The sequence below is a fragment of the Lynx canadensis genome, chromosome E1 (assembly GCF_007474595.2).
Source record: "Lynx canadensis isolate LIC74 chromosome E1, mLynCan4.pri.v2, whole genome shotgun sequence".
NCBI classification, from domain to species: Eukaryota; Metazoa; Chordata; class Mammalia; order Carnivora; family Felidae; genus Lynx; species Lynx canadensis.
The window spans coordinates 43,830,915-43,848,534 of NC_044316.2; the positions used below are offsets into that span (position 1 = coordinate 43,830,915).

Genomic DNA, 17,620 nt, shown 5'->3' on the forward strand with positions numbered 1-17,620 from the left:
CCGGGGCTGTTCCTGCGCGCTGTCGAGGGATGTGGTTGTAGCTGCTCGGATGAGAGTGTGTGCCCGCGCGGGTGTGCCCGCTCCTGCACATTCCTCTCTCTCCTTGGGTTACACTTTCTCCCAAGTTTTCTTTTCTTTTCTTCTTTTTCCTTGGTGGCTCCCGGCAGGAGCGGTTCGGAGGAGGGTGAGGGCTCTGGCTCCCACCCTCCTCCTGGGTCCTGGGTTACAGCAGTGCCTCCGCTTCCGGGATCGCCCTGCAGTATATGCGAGGAGCCACACCACGGGTCCCTGTTACTGGCTTCGATCCCTGGCTTTGTCTCTCCCGCTGTTGCACACACCATGCCAAGGCGGTTAGCATTCGATTCGGCCTCATTGGACCTGGGGAGCGGGTGGAGGGGCAGAGATTACAGTCTAGGGATGCTGCCCGTGGTCCTTCCGGAGCCCTAGTGACCTTGCCAGGGAGAACTCTGGCTCCTGGTCCGCTAGGGCGTTCCTCTGCAGAGGACACCCATGTGTACATATATGTACTCTTAATGAAACCAGTAGTACTCCTTGTAAGACAATTTAAATCCTGCAGAAGGTATTTAAAAGAGATAAGTCCATATCAAAGATAGCTCTTCAGAAATACTTTGATGACTGCCTTCAAGATCTTGTGTGTGTGTGTGTGTGTGTGTGTGTGTGTATAAGAGATTATACAGGACAAGGCAACAATATTAAAAAAAACCACTTTAATGTATGATTGACATACAAAAAGCTGTATATATTTAATGTATATGACTTGATGAGTTTGTAGATAAATGTACACCCAGGAAACCATCCCCACAATCTATATGAATGATGTGATGGGGGAGTTACAGATCATTTATAGGGGACTAAGCTGTTTTTGCCGAAGCTTCCCATGCGATAGATGCTCAAACATGTCAACCGATGTCTTCAGCCTACAGTGAGCAGCCTGGTGACCATAGGACAGAAATACGCATCTCCAGCCTTGTGTCCTGGGAGGTGTTAGAGCCGCGGTTCAGATGCTGCCTGGTGTCGATGAGGGCAGTGGGGCTGCCTGCTTCCGTGAACTTAAAACATTTTCTTTTTACGTCTACAGCTTTCTGAATTTCTGAATGATTTCTGAGTCTAATCATTACATTCTTATAGTCTTAGAAGGAAATGAAGTAACATAAGGTAGAGCCTAGCATGGTGCAGGTGCCAGTATTAGTGAAGATGAGGAGTGTACCTGTCATTTTGGTGTCTCTTCCTCCACCCCTCCCTCCTGGTCTTTTTTGTAGATCTGGCTTACAGAGTTGTAATGATCCATATAGGATACCACCGCATTGACATACTTAAGTTTGCATTAAATATCCTTTGGGAGATCTGTTCACAGATTCGTCGTTGATTGGGATCATTCCAGCTGTTGTGATGGGTTGTGCTGAGCCAGCCCCAGACTCCTTCTGAGAGCCAGGGTGGAGAAGTATTTAAGAGCTTGCTCTCTAGAGTCAGACCTCCAAAATAATAGACTCCTGGTAAAAGCAATTTCAATTATGTTTAAATCCCCTACCCCAGGGTTGAATCCCCCGCTGCTGGGTTGCAGGTGTTGTCAGATTCCTGGGGAAGCAGGAGGTTAGGATGAGAGCAGAAGAGGGTTGTTGGTCCACACAGTGTTGAAGGGACACACAGAAAGAGCTGGGTGGTGGCACAGAGAGGCTGTCCCAGAATAGGAGAGTCTGGTATGGGGAGAAGCGAGGTTGTTTGAGGGTAGAATTGAAATTTGGAATTTACATGCAAAGATGATCTTTCTGGCTTCACCCAAGAGGTATTGGGTTTTGTGGCTTCCCGATTTAAGTTTAAGTCTTTATTCTAACCTGAGACCTGAGGGATAACTAGTTTTGTTTGTTGTCACCATCTAAGTTGATTAGTTCTGAGCTGAAGTGCTAATTTCTCCTTCTGAGTTTATACCCTGGAAACTCTCCAGATGAAGCTTCTGCAGGAACCTTCAGAGCCTGGAGAGACATGGCAGGAAGGCTTGTTGGCTGGGGAAAGGGACAGCTATGGTTTAAAACCAGCCAGATGCGTGTTTAATTCTTGATTTTGCCTCTTATTGGCTGTGTGACCTTGGGCAAGTTACTTCATCTCTTGGGAATCTCAGTTTCCTCATCTGTAAAGTGGAGAAAACAGTACTTCGATGATTATGCCAATTAAATGAGATAAAGGCACAAAATAAGCATTCAACAAATGGCATTTACTATTTTATTATTATTATCAGTTATTATTTTAGAAAGAGAGAACATGAGTAGGGGATCGGGCAGAGGGAGAGAGAGAATCAGCACAGAGCCCTACACGGGTCTGGATGTGGGGCTCCATCCCATGACCCTGGGATTATGATCTGAGCTGAATCAAGGGTCAAATGTGCAACCGACTGAGCCACTCACGCACCCCAAACGGCGTTTACTATTGCCATTATTCCTATCCATGGTACCTACCATGTGTTGGAGACAAGAGCTATTACTGCTTCATGCAGGCATGCAACCCAGGCTCCCAGAATGAGACCGATGGAGTCCCTTATTCCATACCCTTGTGACATTCCGCCATTGGTGGTGTCGCATATCTTAGCCACTCTCACCCAGCAAGAAGCCACAGAAGAGACCAAGGAGGAAAGAGGCCCATCATTTGCTTTATATACTAGAAAACCTTAAGTTCTGTCTCTGGGAAAAGAGGAAAGTGAAAGACATTCACAAGATTTCAGGTGCTGTGAGGAGAAGGACATGTCTGTTTTGTTCAGTGCTGTAGTCCCAGTGACTGGCACCCTGGCAGCCAAAATAAATACCTAGGGAAGGCTAGCAAAAGGCATCTGGAGGTGATGTGCCTCATTGCAAGAAACCCAGTATTTGAATATCTGCACTGATTCACAGAGGATCCTCCAGTGTTCCATCTGGGCATTCTGGAGATTTTTAGAATACAGCTGAGACCATGAATTCTTTGGGCATTTGGATCTCTGCACTATGGTGCCTTAGACCTCTGTTCTCAGGGGGCCCTCTGTGGATTGTCTGCTTTTTTTCCCTCTTTCCTGGGAGTAGACACTCAGGAGGGAAGCTTTCTCCTTTACCTCCCTCAAAACTGTGTGAGTGGTAGAGATCTCCTGGGGACAGCATAAGATGGGGTAAGGAGGCGACAGTGAGGAGGGGGAAAATGGATATGACTCTGGAATTTCCTAATAGAAATTCTTCCTCTGTAACTCCCCACCACACTCAGGATCTCTGGTTATCATCCCCTCCCAGCCCTGCGAATCCTTCTGCCTCTGTTGGCAGAAATAGCCAAGAAGCATGCCCACAGGAACCACAACTCATGAATCAGCAGACAGATAATTAACTGGGGGAGTGACTGAGCAGCTTCAGGGATAAACCACTTGGCCTGAGCCAGCCCCCTCTGCTGCCCACAGAACTGGCCTGCTACTTCACCCCATCGCCTCGCCGCCTTGCCCCTGAGCTCTGCCCGTTCCTAGATGGGAAGATCATTGTGTTTGAAGGAACTCGGTTCCTGAGTGCCAATGCAGGTGGGAGTGGGAGAATGATACTGTCTATTCTTCCTGTGTAAGCTGCTGCTGTTTATTGCAACGTGAAACTATCCAGCAAAAGAAATGTGTAAAATCTGCCTTTTTTCCCCATGTACATAGTGTCTCCGGGAACACTCTTTTTATTATTTGTTTATTTTTTAGAGAGAGAGTGTGCACATACAAGCAGGGGGGGGGGCAGGAGGTAGGGAAGGGGCAGAGAGAGAGAGAGAAAATCTTAGGCAAGCTCCACACTCAGCACAGAGCCCAATGTGGGGCTTGGCTGGGGGCTCCATCCCATAACCTTGGGATCGTAACCTGAGCCAATATTAAGAGTCAGACACTTAAACTGACTGAGCCACCCAGATGCCCCTCTAGGAACACTCTTTTTAAAGTGAGGTTTACTGAAGGGTAATTTACATGCAATAAAATCCACCCTTTTTAGGTATATGGTTTTTTGAATTGTGACACATGTTTAATCAAGCATCCATCACCATAATCAAGATACAGAATATTTCCATCATCCCAAAAGGTTCCCTTGAACTCCTTTGTCATCAGTACCCTATCCCCACCTTTAGTTCCTGGCAACCTCTGATCTGTTTCCCGTCCTTACAGTCCTACCTTTAATGGAACGTCATATAAATGAAGTCATAGCCCATTAAGTCTGGCTTCTTTCACATAGCGTGACACATCTGAGATTCATCCATGTTGTGGAGAACCCCAGAAAGCCCAGGGGTTATCTAGGTCTACTTCATCTTCCTCAGGTGCTGAGGCGGTTACCCTGATGGGGCTCCTGGGTGGCTCAGTCTGTTAAGCGTCTGACTTCAGCTCAGGTCATGATCTCACAGTCCATGAGTTTGAGCCCTGCATCAGGCTGTGTGCTGACAGCTCAGAGCCTGGAGACTGCTTCGGACTCTGTCTCTGTCTCAAAAATAAATAAAAACATTAAAAAAATTAAAAAAGAAAAGAAAGCAGGGGACCACGTGAATGAAACCCAGATGCAACTTTCCATTTCTAAATTTTCTAACGGGATCAATGCCTTTGAGCCATGTATAACCCATTTGATTTCCCCAGTGCTAAGTAGTGATCTCTTCAGGATATTGGAGAGGACTTTGCAGCAACCAGCACTTTTATTATTAGTCTGGAAAGGAATGCGTATTTTGTGGCCAAATATGGTACATCACAATCCTTGTTAAGTAAACCTGGAGCTATTCTACCTTTTAAAATGTTTTTGTGGGGGTGGGGGGCACCTGAGTGGCTCAATTGGTTAAGTGTTGGTCTTCACCTCAGGTCATGATCTTGTGGTTCGTGGGTTGGAGTCCTGCGTTGGGCTCTGTGCTGACAGCTCACAGCCTGGAGCCTGCTTCGGATTCTGTGTCTCCCTCTCTCTCTCTCTGCCCCTCCCCCATTCACACTTTGTCTTTGTTTCTTAAAAATAAATTAAAAAACATTAAAAATTTTTTGAAAAATGTTTAATTAAAATTTTTGATAGCATATCTGAAAATAATAAGTCTTCCTTCTGGTTTTTAGTCATATTCCCACAAAAAGACTAGTCTCCTCCCCCCCCCCCCCCCCCCCCCCAGCATTTCTTAGCTCAATTGGTGAAGACATTCAGACATTCAAGGAGAGAATGAGGTGATATGCGCTCATTTTAAGAAAGTCAAACATTGGAGAGTAAAATGGCTAGTTTCCCTTTAATTCTGTTCTCCCATAACGTTCAATATTAATTAGATGGTGTGTTCTATTTTTTTTAATGTTTATTTATTTGTTTTGAGATAGAGCACGCATGCTCAACCACAACTGGGGCTAGGGACAGACAGAGGGAGAGAGAGAGAGAGAGAGGGAGAGAGAGAATCTCAGGCAGGCTCTGCAGGGTCAGCACACAGCCCCAATGCAGGGCTCGAACTCATGAACTGTGTGAGATCATGACCTGAGCAGAAATCAAGAGTCAGACGCTTACCCGACTGAGCCGCCCAAGTGCCCCCAGGTGGTGTGCTCGATTCAGATTTTCCTCCATGTATATATAATAATTCTCATGTGTGTCCCTATGCTTCTACCTAAACTTGTGCTATTTCTTTTTTTAAACTTACAAAAAACACCTCCTTTCATACAGAAAAAAAAAAAAACAAAGTCAGTGTGAAAAGATCTGTGGGTCGGAAACTGAGAAACCTATATTCGATTCCCAGCTGTGCAAGCTTTTTCATCCGTTTGCTGGGTGACTTTGCACAAGCCATCTTCCCCCTGAGCCTGGTCGGGCTCTTGGTGTCTCAGGGGCTACAAAATGGAAGGAGATGGAGGGAGAGACTTTGGTTCACACCTGCCCCTCCTCACCTTCAACTGGAGAAGCTTTTCCTTTAACTAATTCATATCATGGAACTCCATGTAAAGATTTCTTGGGCAGGGGGGGCGGGGAAGAGGGAGGTCTACAGTTAAAAACAGGCTTGAAAAATTTCAAGGAGAGAAGAGAGCTCCAGAGGTTTGGCAAAAGGCACATTTAGTAGCCACTTTAAGAAGTCCCCATAGCTAACCTAAATCTCTGTGCTAAATGGGATTCCTGGGTCGAGATCCACCCGTGGTTTCAAACCCTTGCTTTAGCCACTACACGAGATAAGCTCCTCCAGGTTAAACCTTTGCTGGAGCTGCGTTGCTGGGGGGGTGGGTGTGTGTGACCACCTCTCCGAGATGAGGGGAACGTGGTGTCTCCGATCTGGGACTGCTACATATTGAGAACAGACCATACCCTGCTCTCTCCCGGGCAGTTCCTGAAGGGAGTGGGCCAAAGTCTATTCCTGAGTTCCCACTGGATTTCAGATTCAAAGAGGCTAACGGGTGCTGATGCTGCAGATGTCCCGGCTTGTAGGAAGCCTGGCATGCTCTGGGGAGCCTACATGTAGGTGAATGCCAGTGTAGAAAATGAGACAGGACTGAGGACATTCAGAATTAGCTTTAATTTTTTTTTTTTTTAGCTTATAAAAGTAATTCCGCTTGTTGTTAAAAAAAAAAAGTTGAAGCAGTGCAGAAGTAGGATAATTCGAAGTAACAAGTCCTTTGTAGTCTTGTCCTTCAAGATACCCGCTGTTAATAGTTACTCCAGTTTTATTCCCCCATGTGTGTCACCATATGCAGTTATTTATTCTTATTGTTATTTCTTTTTAAAAATTTTTAAAAACTGTTTTGAGAGAGAGACAGTACAAGCTGTGCAGGGGCAGAGAGAGAGGGAGGCGTAGAATCCAAAGCAGGCTCCAGGCTCTGAGCTGTCGGCACAGAGACCGACCCGGCGCTCGAACTCGTGTTCTATGAGATCATGACATGAGCCGAAGTCAAGACGCTTAACCGACTGAGCCACCCAGGCGCCCCTCTAAGCATGTTTTATGTCAGTTTATATCTTTCCATTATTTATCCTAAGAGATATAATTCTTGCCAGAAGGCATACTGTTATGTGGATGTAGCAGAATTTACTTAATGGATTCCCTGCTGGCGGACTTTGGGATCATTCCCATGTATTTGCTACTACAAATAAAGCGGCAGGGAGTCTCCTTGTTCATTGTCTGCACCTTTGTTCAAGTGTTTCTACAGGTTCAATTTCTTGAACCAAAGCTGCTGGGTCAAAGGACATGAATGTTTTACATCTAAATTGTAATAGGTTTTGCTGAGTTGTTTTCCAAAACGGTGGGAGTAATTTGCCTTCCTACCAAGACGGGGTGGGGAGGGGTGGAGGTGGGGACTGTGAGGACCATTGCCTGCTGTCCGTACCCACCAGACGTGAGCTGGAGGAGGAGGAGGAGTAGCAGAACTGGACAGCTGCATGCCAAGGAGGTCACCAACAGGGCACCGCTGGGCTGGGCCTCAAACAGAGCTTGATACCAGCTCGCTTCTTCTCTGTGCTGAGTGTGTCACTTGGGAGGTGGGGCCTGTGCTGATAACATTTTCCAGAGCTTGAGATGCAGCATTTGAATCAAGTATCTGTCAAGCTGTTAAGAAGAAATGGGCATTTGTGCATTGTGTGAGTGGTCTTGGGCCCAGGGAGACTAGGCCTCCTAGACTGGGAGTCACTCGTGATGCTTTCTGGCTGGAATATAGACGTCCAGGACTGGCGGAACCTTGAAGATCTTCTAACCCAACACTGTTTGCTTTACAGAGAAGGAGAAAGGGAGACCCTGAGCGTTGAAGGGACCCTCCCAAGGTCATACAGCTTGTTTAGTGGCATTGGTAGGCTCTAGCCCTGGGGGCTCTTGTCTCCTGGCCAGTGATTTCTTCAGCATATCCTTTTAGAGGCAGAGGGTCCTGTGAGTCTGACCCTGGGGCAGGGCTGGGGCAGCGGTGGGGATGGCATTCCTAACTCAGGAAGCAGTTTGAGGGAAGGTGAGGAGGAAGGAAGCCAACATTTACTGAGCATCCACCACAGGTGGTTCTTCCACATAAATTATCTCATTTAATCCTAACAACGCCTGAGATAAGTACTATGTCCATATTTAGGAGCATGGGGAAAGGAAGCAGCCATTTGGGGTCTCCCGTGTTTGGCCCATGTGGCTGCATTAGGCCCTTTAAATACCAATGAGCAATTACGAGTCCTTGAGTAGAGAATACAAGAGTCACTGGTGTCGGAGCCCAGGGAGACGAATGGGCCTGCTGGAGGCTACCTAGCCAGCGGAATGGCAAAGAAGTGGCTTTGGACCTGAGATCCCCTGCCTATAGTTCTGCTTGTTTTCCCCATCACGTTCACTGTTACGCAATGATAATGATCATTGATTTTACCACGGCTGCCCTATGGTGTTGCTCAGGGACTGGGTGTTAATGTTATATGACAACCATACAGAAGGTAGGACTCGGTCCGAGGAGGGGCCTTCTGCAGTGTTCTGCACACGGCTACCTCATTAACCCAGTTGGAGATGCAAACCAGGCATGATCTGGCTTTGCTTACAAGGGCAGGGCCTACTGGCTGAAGAGTCAGTGAAAGGGTATGGCCGGTGGTGAAAACATTCGAACTTTGTCCAAGCAGGTCCACTTGCTAGGGAGCAAACCTGTCTTTCTACCGTGCCCCACATGTCATCCGGCAGTAAGTCCTTGGAACATGTCTAGGGTCTGACCACACCGTTAACACTGTTACTATCCCAATCCAAATCCCTGCCGTCTGTTGCCTGAATTATTGTAATAGCTTCCTAACTGGTTTCTTTTCATCTTGTTCCCCTTAGGTCTGCCTTCCTTTCAGTGGCCAGGAGGACCTTTTCTCTACTCACGTTTGCTCAAATTCCTCTAGTGGCTTTCCATCATATGGAGAATGAAAGCCATACTCCTTACCATGGTTGTAGTTTTCTAGCGTTTTGGTCCCTGACTGCTTCTCCAGCCACTTGTCTGCCTCTTTCCTCCTCCCTCTCTCTTCCTGCTACTTCTTTAACAGGCTGAAGTCCATCTCGCACTTGTGGATTCTTTCTGGAATGCTTGTCCCCTAGATCTTCTCATGACCCACTCATATCATTTTGAAATGTCAACTCAGAGAGGCCTTTCTTTTTTCTTTTTTCCCCCTTTTCTTAATTGTTTTTTTATTTGAGTACAGTTGACATACATGTTACATTAGTTTCAGGTGTGCAACGTAGTGATTCAGCATCTCTGTACATTATGCTACATTCACGAGTGTAGCCTCCAATTGTCCCCATGTGATGCCATTGTAATACCATTGACTGTATTCCCTATTCCTATGACTTACTCATCTCAAAGCTGGAAGCCTCTATCTCCCAGTCCCCTTCACCCATTTTGCCCATCCACTTATCCCCTTTTCCCTCTGGCAAACATTGTTCTCTGTATTTATAGGTCTGATTCTGCTTTTTGTTCGTTCATTAATTTGTTTTCAAGATTCCACATATAAGTGAATCATATAGTATTTGTCTTTCTCAGTCTGACTTATTTCACTTAGCATAATACCCTCTGGGTCCATCCATGTTATCACCAATGGCAAGATCTCATCCTTTTTTATGGCTGTGCAATATTCTAGTGTGTGTGTGTGTGTGTGTGTGTGTGTGTGTGTGTGTGTGTGTGTTACATCTTTATCCACTTATCTATTGATGGACACTTAAGTTGCTTCCAAAGTTGGGTATTGTAGATAATGCTTCAGTAAACATAGGGGTGCCTGTATCCTTTTGAATTAGTGTTTTTGTTTTCTTTGGGTAAATACCCAGTAGTGGAATTATTGGATCATATGATGTTTCTGTTCTTAATTTTTGAAGAACCTCCCTACTGTTTTCCATAGTGGCTGCACCAACTTACATTCCTACCAACAGTGCACGAGGGTTCCTTTTTCTCCACATCCTCATCAACACGTGTTATTTCTTGTCTTTTTGATTTTAGCCATTCTGACAGGTGTGAGGTGATATCTTATTGTAGTTTTGATTTGCATTTCCTTGATAATGAGTGATGTTGAGCATCTTTTCATGTGTCTGTTGGCCATCTGTAGGTCTCTGGAAAAATGTCTATTCAGGTCCAGAGAAGCCTTTCTTGACTATGTTCTCTAGAAGAGACTTCTTCCCCTCATTGATGTTATTCTTTTATTCTCCCTTTTTTTTTTTAAAGCATTTGCCACTGGTTGAAATTGTCCATTTTTGTTGTAAGTTTTTGTTTTTGCACTAAAATTTGAGCTCCACAAGACTAGGGGGCTTGTTTCGTTCCACAATATGTCTCCAGTGCCTAGGAGAGCGCCAGGCACAGGTAGGTGCTTCATGAATAGTTGTTGAGTAAATTTATGAATGAACACCAACACCACTGATGTATATTAATATAAAAGTATAAAGCTGAAGTGGCCATGTTCCTATTATCTATAGATGGATTAACCATAGCAACATTTTCATTCCAGAATGGCTTTTTTTTTCCTAATCACGTAAAGTATTTAAGGGCAGTGTTTCTCAAAATCGTGTCATATATGCTATAGAAATGCAAAACCTTTTTGTATGATCTTCTTAGGGGTGCTACAACTGTGGGGCTTAACGCAATGAACTTTATTCTAGTCTCCCTGGAGCCTAGAAAACTGGAGGCAAGGTATCAGCAGGGCCCTGCTTTCTCAGAGACTCTGGATAGAATCCTTCCCTGCTGCTTCCTGTCTCCTGGTGGCTGGTACTCTGGCATTCCTTCGCTTCCAGTTGGATCACTCCGATCTCTGCCTCTGTCATCACATGGCATTTTCTCTGTATGTTTGTCTTCACATGGTGTCTTCCCCCTGTAAGGACATCAGTCAGGCTGGGTTAGACCTCCCCTAAGGACCTTATCTTGGTTATATCTGCAAAGATCTTGTTTCCAAATAAGGTCACAGTGGTAGGCACTGGGGGTTAGGACGTCAGCATATTTTTCTGGGGGCACAGAATTCAACCCATAACACATTTTAATATTGGTAGAGGCAAATTATACACAAATGCCTTCTGATGTCACATGCCATATTTAACGAACTGTGATGCACTTTTTTAAATCTCTGAAATTATGGTACATCCTACATCCATAGTCTTAGATATGGTGAAATGTGGAAATTTGGATTTCCTGCCATTTTGGGTGATGCTTCCTGGAGCTTTATGCTCAGAGGTGCATGTTACCTTGAACTTCACTTTTCCCTTCCCTTTCCCCTTCCTTAGATTACTGAGCTGCTGCTACATGTAATGAAGGAACAAAAATAAAATAAACTTTCTTAGCAGATTGCTCTAAGAAAGCTCTAGAGAAACTTGTGGATCCATATGGCAGTTAGCATGAGATGTTTTGTTCTTGGATGACTCACTCAGCCAGGTGACTGCAATGGAAGATCAGGCCCCGCCAAGTCAGCCGGTGTCCCCGTGGACCTAATTGGGAAGTGACCAGTCAAAGGTCAGTGGCAGGGCTGGAGAGCCAGGCCAGACCTCCTTTCTGGCAGATAGTAAGACAGTCCGTAGTGTACGCAGTGTGGATCACCCTCCCTTCCCACTAAACACCTCTCCTTTTGACTCAGCCCTTTCCTGAAGCACCCTGGCTTCACTAGGGTGGCCCATTCCTGCATTCTGGCATCCTGGCTCATTGGACAGTGTGTCCTCAAAATAGCTCTCATTGACGCATCATGACTTCCACTTGTTCCAACTCCCTTCCTGGTTCCTCTTTTTTCCCCCATTTTCCCCATCCTTTGTCTCTCTTCTGGTTTTGTGAATTGGGCTGATGTGCCAAACCACAGCCTTTCCTTCCACTGCTTTTCAGGCAAACTTCTTGGCGGTCTTGTCTATATTTTCTTTCTTTCTTTTTTAATGCTTATTTATTTACTTTGAGAGAGAGAGAGAGAGAGAGAGAGAGAGAGAGAGAGAGAGAGAGAGAGATTGAATCCCAAGCAGGCTCCAAGCCACCAGCACAGAGCATGACGTGGGGCTCGATCTCACGAACGTTGAGATCATGACCTGAGCTGAAATCAAGAGTTGGATGCTTCACCGGCTGAGCCACCCAGGCGCCCCTCTCTCTGTTTTCTACTTGGCCTTCTCCTCTTGGCCATCCCTCCTGGACTGGATTTTCGAACACTAATATTCCTGGCTCCATTTAGAAGTTAGATCTGACAACTGATCATTTTACTGTAGTCTGATGCTTTCTGGCTCTGTGCTCCCACCACCCCCCTGTTCAGGGCATGCTCAGCAGTGTGTCTAGTGTCGTGTAGAAGAGTGGCTTCAGGGAAAAAGTAAGAAGAAAGTAAAACATTCACCTGCCTCAAACAGCTTGGGACTCAGGATGAAAACAGCAAGGACAAAAACGACAGCCACTGTAGCAGCAGCAGCAGCCTTTAGGGAGTGCTTCCTGTGTGCCAGCCCTTTGTGCTCAGAGTTTGACAGGGACTTGTTTCATTTAATCCTTGCAGCCACCCTGTGAGGACCAGGGCCCTGTTTGCTTGCTCTGGCTAAACCATCAGAGGAAATGGGTGGTGGGGTTGCTGATTGTTTTCAGCGACAAAGTTCCGATGAAGATTGCCACTTCTCTGGCAGGGCTGAGTCTGGGCCCTTGAGGCTGAGCAAGAACACAGGCCTTATGAATGGCTGGAAACAGAGGCCCAAACTCCTTCCACATGTTCCGGAGGGAGGGGTGGTCTCAGAGCTGAAGCTCATTGAATCAGCGTGGCCCAGGCGCAGAGACTTCTGATGAGTCAGTCACTTTTAGCCACTGTGATCCGGGGAACCTGCCTTTGGTGGTAGGTCTTGGTGGGGGGTATTGTGGGGGGAATCACTGGTTCTCATGAAATCAACCTATGATTCACTAAGAGAGGAAAGGGGAACAGGCTCTTATGACTCCCTGGGCATGACTTCCTAAAGAACAGATCCCAGCAGCTTGTCTCATCCTCTGGGGTCATGGGCTGCCCATTCACCGGGAGGGGGCCTGCTGTTATTTATTTCCCATCTGGCAAGGCTTTCTATTGTGGCTACGAGTCGAGGGCTCCTAGGCAAATACATGCTAATTGGAGAGTGAATGGTTGGAAAAATGGGTAGCCTGGGGAGAGTTTTCAAAAATAATTGGAGGTGCCCATACCTCCCATGGTCCTCTTCTCTAGTCTCACTCTTCCCGAGGTCTCCCCCTGCCTCTTCCCCCCAACCCCAGTGAAAATCGATGGCAATTATGTCTGGAGTTACCCCCCTGATGCTGATTCCCATGGAAACTTTGAGAAGGGAGACAGAGACCTAAAACATTTTGAGGTATGCTTCCAGTAAGGCATTAAAGGTGGGGAGGGGGGGGTGTGTGCTCACATCTGGCCAGGGAAAGAGCCACCGTGAGCTGAGACATGGCCAGGCAGTCCTTGCAAGGGGAGGCCTCCTGGTTGCCTCGTGGATTCTGAACTGTGAGGTCTTCTGAGGCCAGCAGCTCCTGGCTACCTTCCTTCCATTATAGACAATGCGTGGCTGAGGGCTGCCCCAACTCAGAGGTGGCCTTGGTAGCTCAGGGCCAGGCCGGGAGCCACTGCTGTGATTCCCACGACACGGTCCTCGCGCTCGCTCAGTGAGAGTGTCAGTTAAGTCAGAGCCTGGGGCCCAGAGGTTCCTCATGGGCTGGTAGCGGCACCCCACTTGGGGAACTGTGGATTTGGGAAAAGCCTTTGAAAGTTAGACTCGAGCTCTGAGGAAGTCTGGGGCTTCCAGGATTCCACATGTGATGCTGGTGTTTTTAGGAGAACAGTGGAAGTTTAAATTGTCACAGGCACTGTTTCAATGCATTTGCATGTTTTATAATGGAACTCAATGCATAATTTGGAGACATGAGCTCGGTTGCTTAAAAACACAAAATATAACTGATCCAGGCCAGTGCCTTTCAATTTGCTCCACTGTATATCTATGGAGCATCTCCTGTGAGCAAGGATCGGGGCTGGACGGGGCTGGTTGGGGCTGGACGGGGCTGGTTGGGGCTGGACGGGGCTGGACGGGGCTGGACGGGGCTGGACGGGACTGGATGGGGCTGGACGGGGCAAGCCTCAAGAGGCTTATTAAAATCTATTGGGTGGCAGTGTTGTTAAGATAGATAGATGAACAATTGTAACGTTAGGAGTTACGAGTGAAGAAACAGGCTAAGAGGAGATGCATACTCTCCAAAGGCCACGTTAGCAGTGGTGACTCAACGAGGACCACAGTCTACTGATTGCACGCTTCCCTCTTCTGTTAGCTCCCTCCGCCCCCTGGTGAGGCCCTGAGATGGATATCGGTAAAACGTAATTTTTTAAAGAGGTAAAAGTACGTTACCATACAAGTGTAACACGAACATGTGTCAAAGATTTTATTCAGCTTAATTAATGAGGGAGTCAGTTTAATTCAAAAGAAAATTCAGGGAAGGGAGGGGCGCCTGGCTGGCTCAGGGCATAGGACATGCAACTCTTGATCTCAGGGTTGAGAAGTTCAAACCCCATGTTGGGTGGAGAGATTACTTAAAAATAGTTTAAAACAATCTTTAGAAAATTCAGGGAAGGGAGATTTATAGTTGGTAGTTGAAAGGAACGCTGAAATCAATTACCTAATATTTTCGAAATTGGTTAAAGGCAATAAAACCAGACAGAAATCATTTGCATTGCTGTTGGATAAGAATCATATGCACTGTTATTATCAAGAATCATTTCTTTTTGTTTGTTTGTTTTTATTTATTTTGGGAAAGATACAGAGAGCAAGCAGGGGAGGGGCAGAAAGAGAAGGAGACAGAATCCCAAGCAGGCTCCATGCTGTCAGCGCAGTGCCCCGTGCGGGGCTTGAACTCACAAACCATGAGATCATGACCTGAGCTGAAATCAAGAGTCAGACACTTAACCGACTGAGCTACCCAGGCACCCCAAGAATCATTTCTATTGTTACTGGTTTTCTACAAGTTAACCTCTACTTTTATAGAGTTCTAAAATGTCCTAATCAATAGAAGCCAAACAAAGGTATGCACTCCTAGAAAATCAGATAATCCCTAAGTATGGTGGGTCTACCTGTCAACACTGGATACAACAGATAACAATGGATAATTTTTCTTGACAATATTCTGTGTGTGTGTGTGTGTGTGTGTGTATACACACATTTTCTGGGTATGTTTTGTCTAGGTGTTGGAAGGGAGTTCAGACATGTTATAATAAAATAGACTTGAGACATTCAGCTTGATAGGAAGTTTTGGGGGCACTGGGAAAACAATTTTTTTTTTGATCAGTCTGATTTCCCTAAAAATAGATTTGCTGGTCTTACCAGCTGGGAGCAAAGGGACTACTTTAGGAAATTGGATGAAGGACCTGGGTCATGGAGAGGAATGTATCTTCCTCAGTATGTTCCTTACATTGGAAAAAGCCTTCCTGGGGACCACTGCGGAAGGGAGGAGGTTTACCTGGCTGAGCCCAGAAAGGCTGAACTAGGGAAACAGGGAGGATGAGAGCTTCCGCCCAAGCCAATGCCTGGGGTTTGCTTCCTGGCTAGGCTTCTCTGGATTATTTCGGTCTCGGTGGTGGTCTCTGCTCTTCCCCCTCCCACCCCACACCCCAGGCTTTTCTCTGTCCCATGACAATGTGAAAACTGTTCACATTCAAATGGCATTTTGTCACATGCCGAGTACTTCTCCTTCACCTCCCTAAATTCTTTGCACAAATCCTGTGAGGTGGGTGTTACCATTTCATAAAGGTTAACTGAGCAGCTCAGTTAGTCCTGGTACAGCTAGTAAAAGGAGCATTCAGAAATTCAAATACAGGGGTGCCTGGGTTGCTCAGTCGGTTAAGTGTCCGACTCTTGATTTCGGCTCAGGTCATGATCTCGTGGTTCATGGGTTCAAGCCCTACATCGGGCTCTGCTCTGACAGCTCTGACATCGGGCTCTCCCTGCTTGGGATTCTCTCTCTCCCTTTCTCTTTGCCCCTCCCCTGCTGTCTGTCTGTCTCTCTCTCTTTCAAGATAAATACATAAAAACTTTTTTTATATGTTTGTTTGTTTGTTTATTTATTTATTTATTTATTTATTTTGAAGGAGAGTGAGAGAGACAGAGCACAAGCGCGGGAGGGGCGGAGAGAGAGGGAGACACAGAATCCAAAGCAGGCTCCAGGCTCTGAGCTGTCAGCACAGAGCCTGATGCAGGGCTCGAACCCACGGAGTGGGAGATCACGACCTGAGCTGAAGTCAGATGCCCAGCCGACTGAGCCACCCAGGTGCCCCTGAATATGAAAACTTAAAAATTAAAAAAGAATTCAAATACAGGCCTTCCAACTCCAATTCCTGCTCTTCCAGCTTATCTCACTCAGCCTTTTCTGACATTTCTGGCATTCTCCCTGGACCATTCTACACCCTGACACCTTGATATATGTATTGGGAGTCTTGAGAGGGCTTCAGAAGATTTGCTTTGTCCTGGAAGGCCAGTGGAACACTGCCTGGCAGTGACCCCCACCGTTGCCCCCCACCATATTTAGGCTGTGTGTTAATGTTAGTGCCTCAGGGCCTGGGATCCCCACGTAGTGGCTCTGAATCTGTCACACGAATAATTGGAGAGAGGGCACACTGCATTGCTCTGGGCCTCAGATTTTCCTGTGCACAATGTGGGTGTCAAACCAGTTGTTAATGAAAGCCTTTCCATCTGTTATGATCTGACACTGTGGGTCCATCTTGCTCCAAAGCTTGTCATCACTGGGGCCTCATCAGTGAGGGTGGCGATGAGTTTCTCCTGACCTTTCTCGTTCTCTTTCCTCCTTACCAAACAGCCTGTGTTTGGTGAATGTCTATGGTATGGTCAGACCTGCTGTGTGCATCTGAGAACTATACATCTGAGCATCTGGGGAAGTTGGGAAGGATGGGGCAGGCCAGTTACCCTGTCAGGCCAAGTCGGTTGCTAACGCCTTTGTCTCCTTTGCAGTGTCCAACATCTGTACCACACGAGGCATCCACTCCTGCCAGGAGTGTCTGGCTGTGAGTCCTGCGTGTGCCTGGTGCTCAGATGAGGTAAGGAGAGGACATCTGACCTTCCTTCTTAACCCAGGCTTCGCTGCTTTTGTGCAGGAATGGACCCATAGGGTTATCTCCTCCCTGCTAAGTACACAAGCCCCGTGTCCCTTCTGAGCAGAACTAGAAGGAAGCCTTCAAATTGGTAGATGTCAACGTGAGCTGTCATGGGGTTGTTGCCGGGAACGCCGTCCAGACTCTGCGGTGTGGCCCCCAGCACGAGCCAGAGTGGTCAGGCTCCTGGCGTCACTGTAGCCATTGTCTCCCTTTGCCACACTTTGATTGCTTTTTTGTTGGGGTGGAACACCCCGGGAAAGCAGGGTATCAAAAAGAGAGGCAGCAGAGGGTTATTGGTATAGAGGGGATGCTGGCATAAAAACATCCTAGAGTTTTTAAAAGACCGGTAAAAGAAGAATCTTACACTTAACGTGACAGCGGTGGGGGACGTTCAGTCAGAAGATCTTTTCTCTTCCCTTTTCCTCTGTGATGTCTGGACCCCCGCAGCTTTACCTGCTCCTCTCTGTCTTATTTTCCTCCTTCCTTCCCTCGCTTAGGTGTCAATGAGGGAAGGCGCTGGGCCCATTTGGTGAGGATACAAGGGTGACAGGAAAGGGTTAGCTGTGTCTAGGCAGAGGGTTTGTTGTGTCTGGGGCCCTAGGGAATGAGTGTGTCTGAGGGAATGGCTA

At 46.7% G+C, this 17,620-nt stretch overlaps 1 protein-coding gene across 1 annotated transcript in view; it reads left to right on the forward strand.

Annotated features, from left to right (window-relative positions):
• ITGB3 (integrin subunit beta 3) overlaps positions 1–17,620 on the forward strand; it is a 55,154-nt gene that overhangs the window by 518 nt on the left and 37,016 nt on the right. Inside the window, 1 exon segment of the mRNA XM_030297055.2 lies at positions 16,849–16,934. Coding sequence (XP_030152915.1) covers positions 16,849–16,934 — 86 coding nt within the window.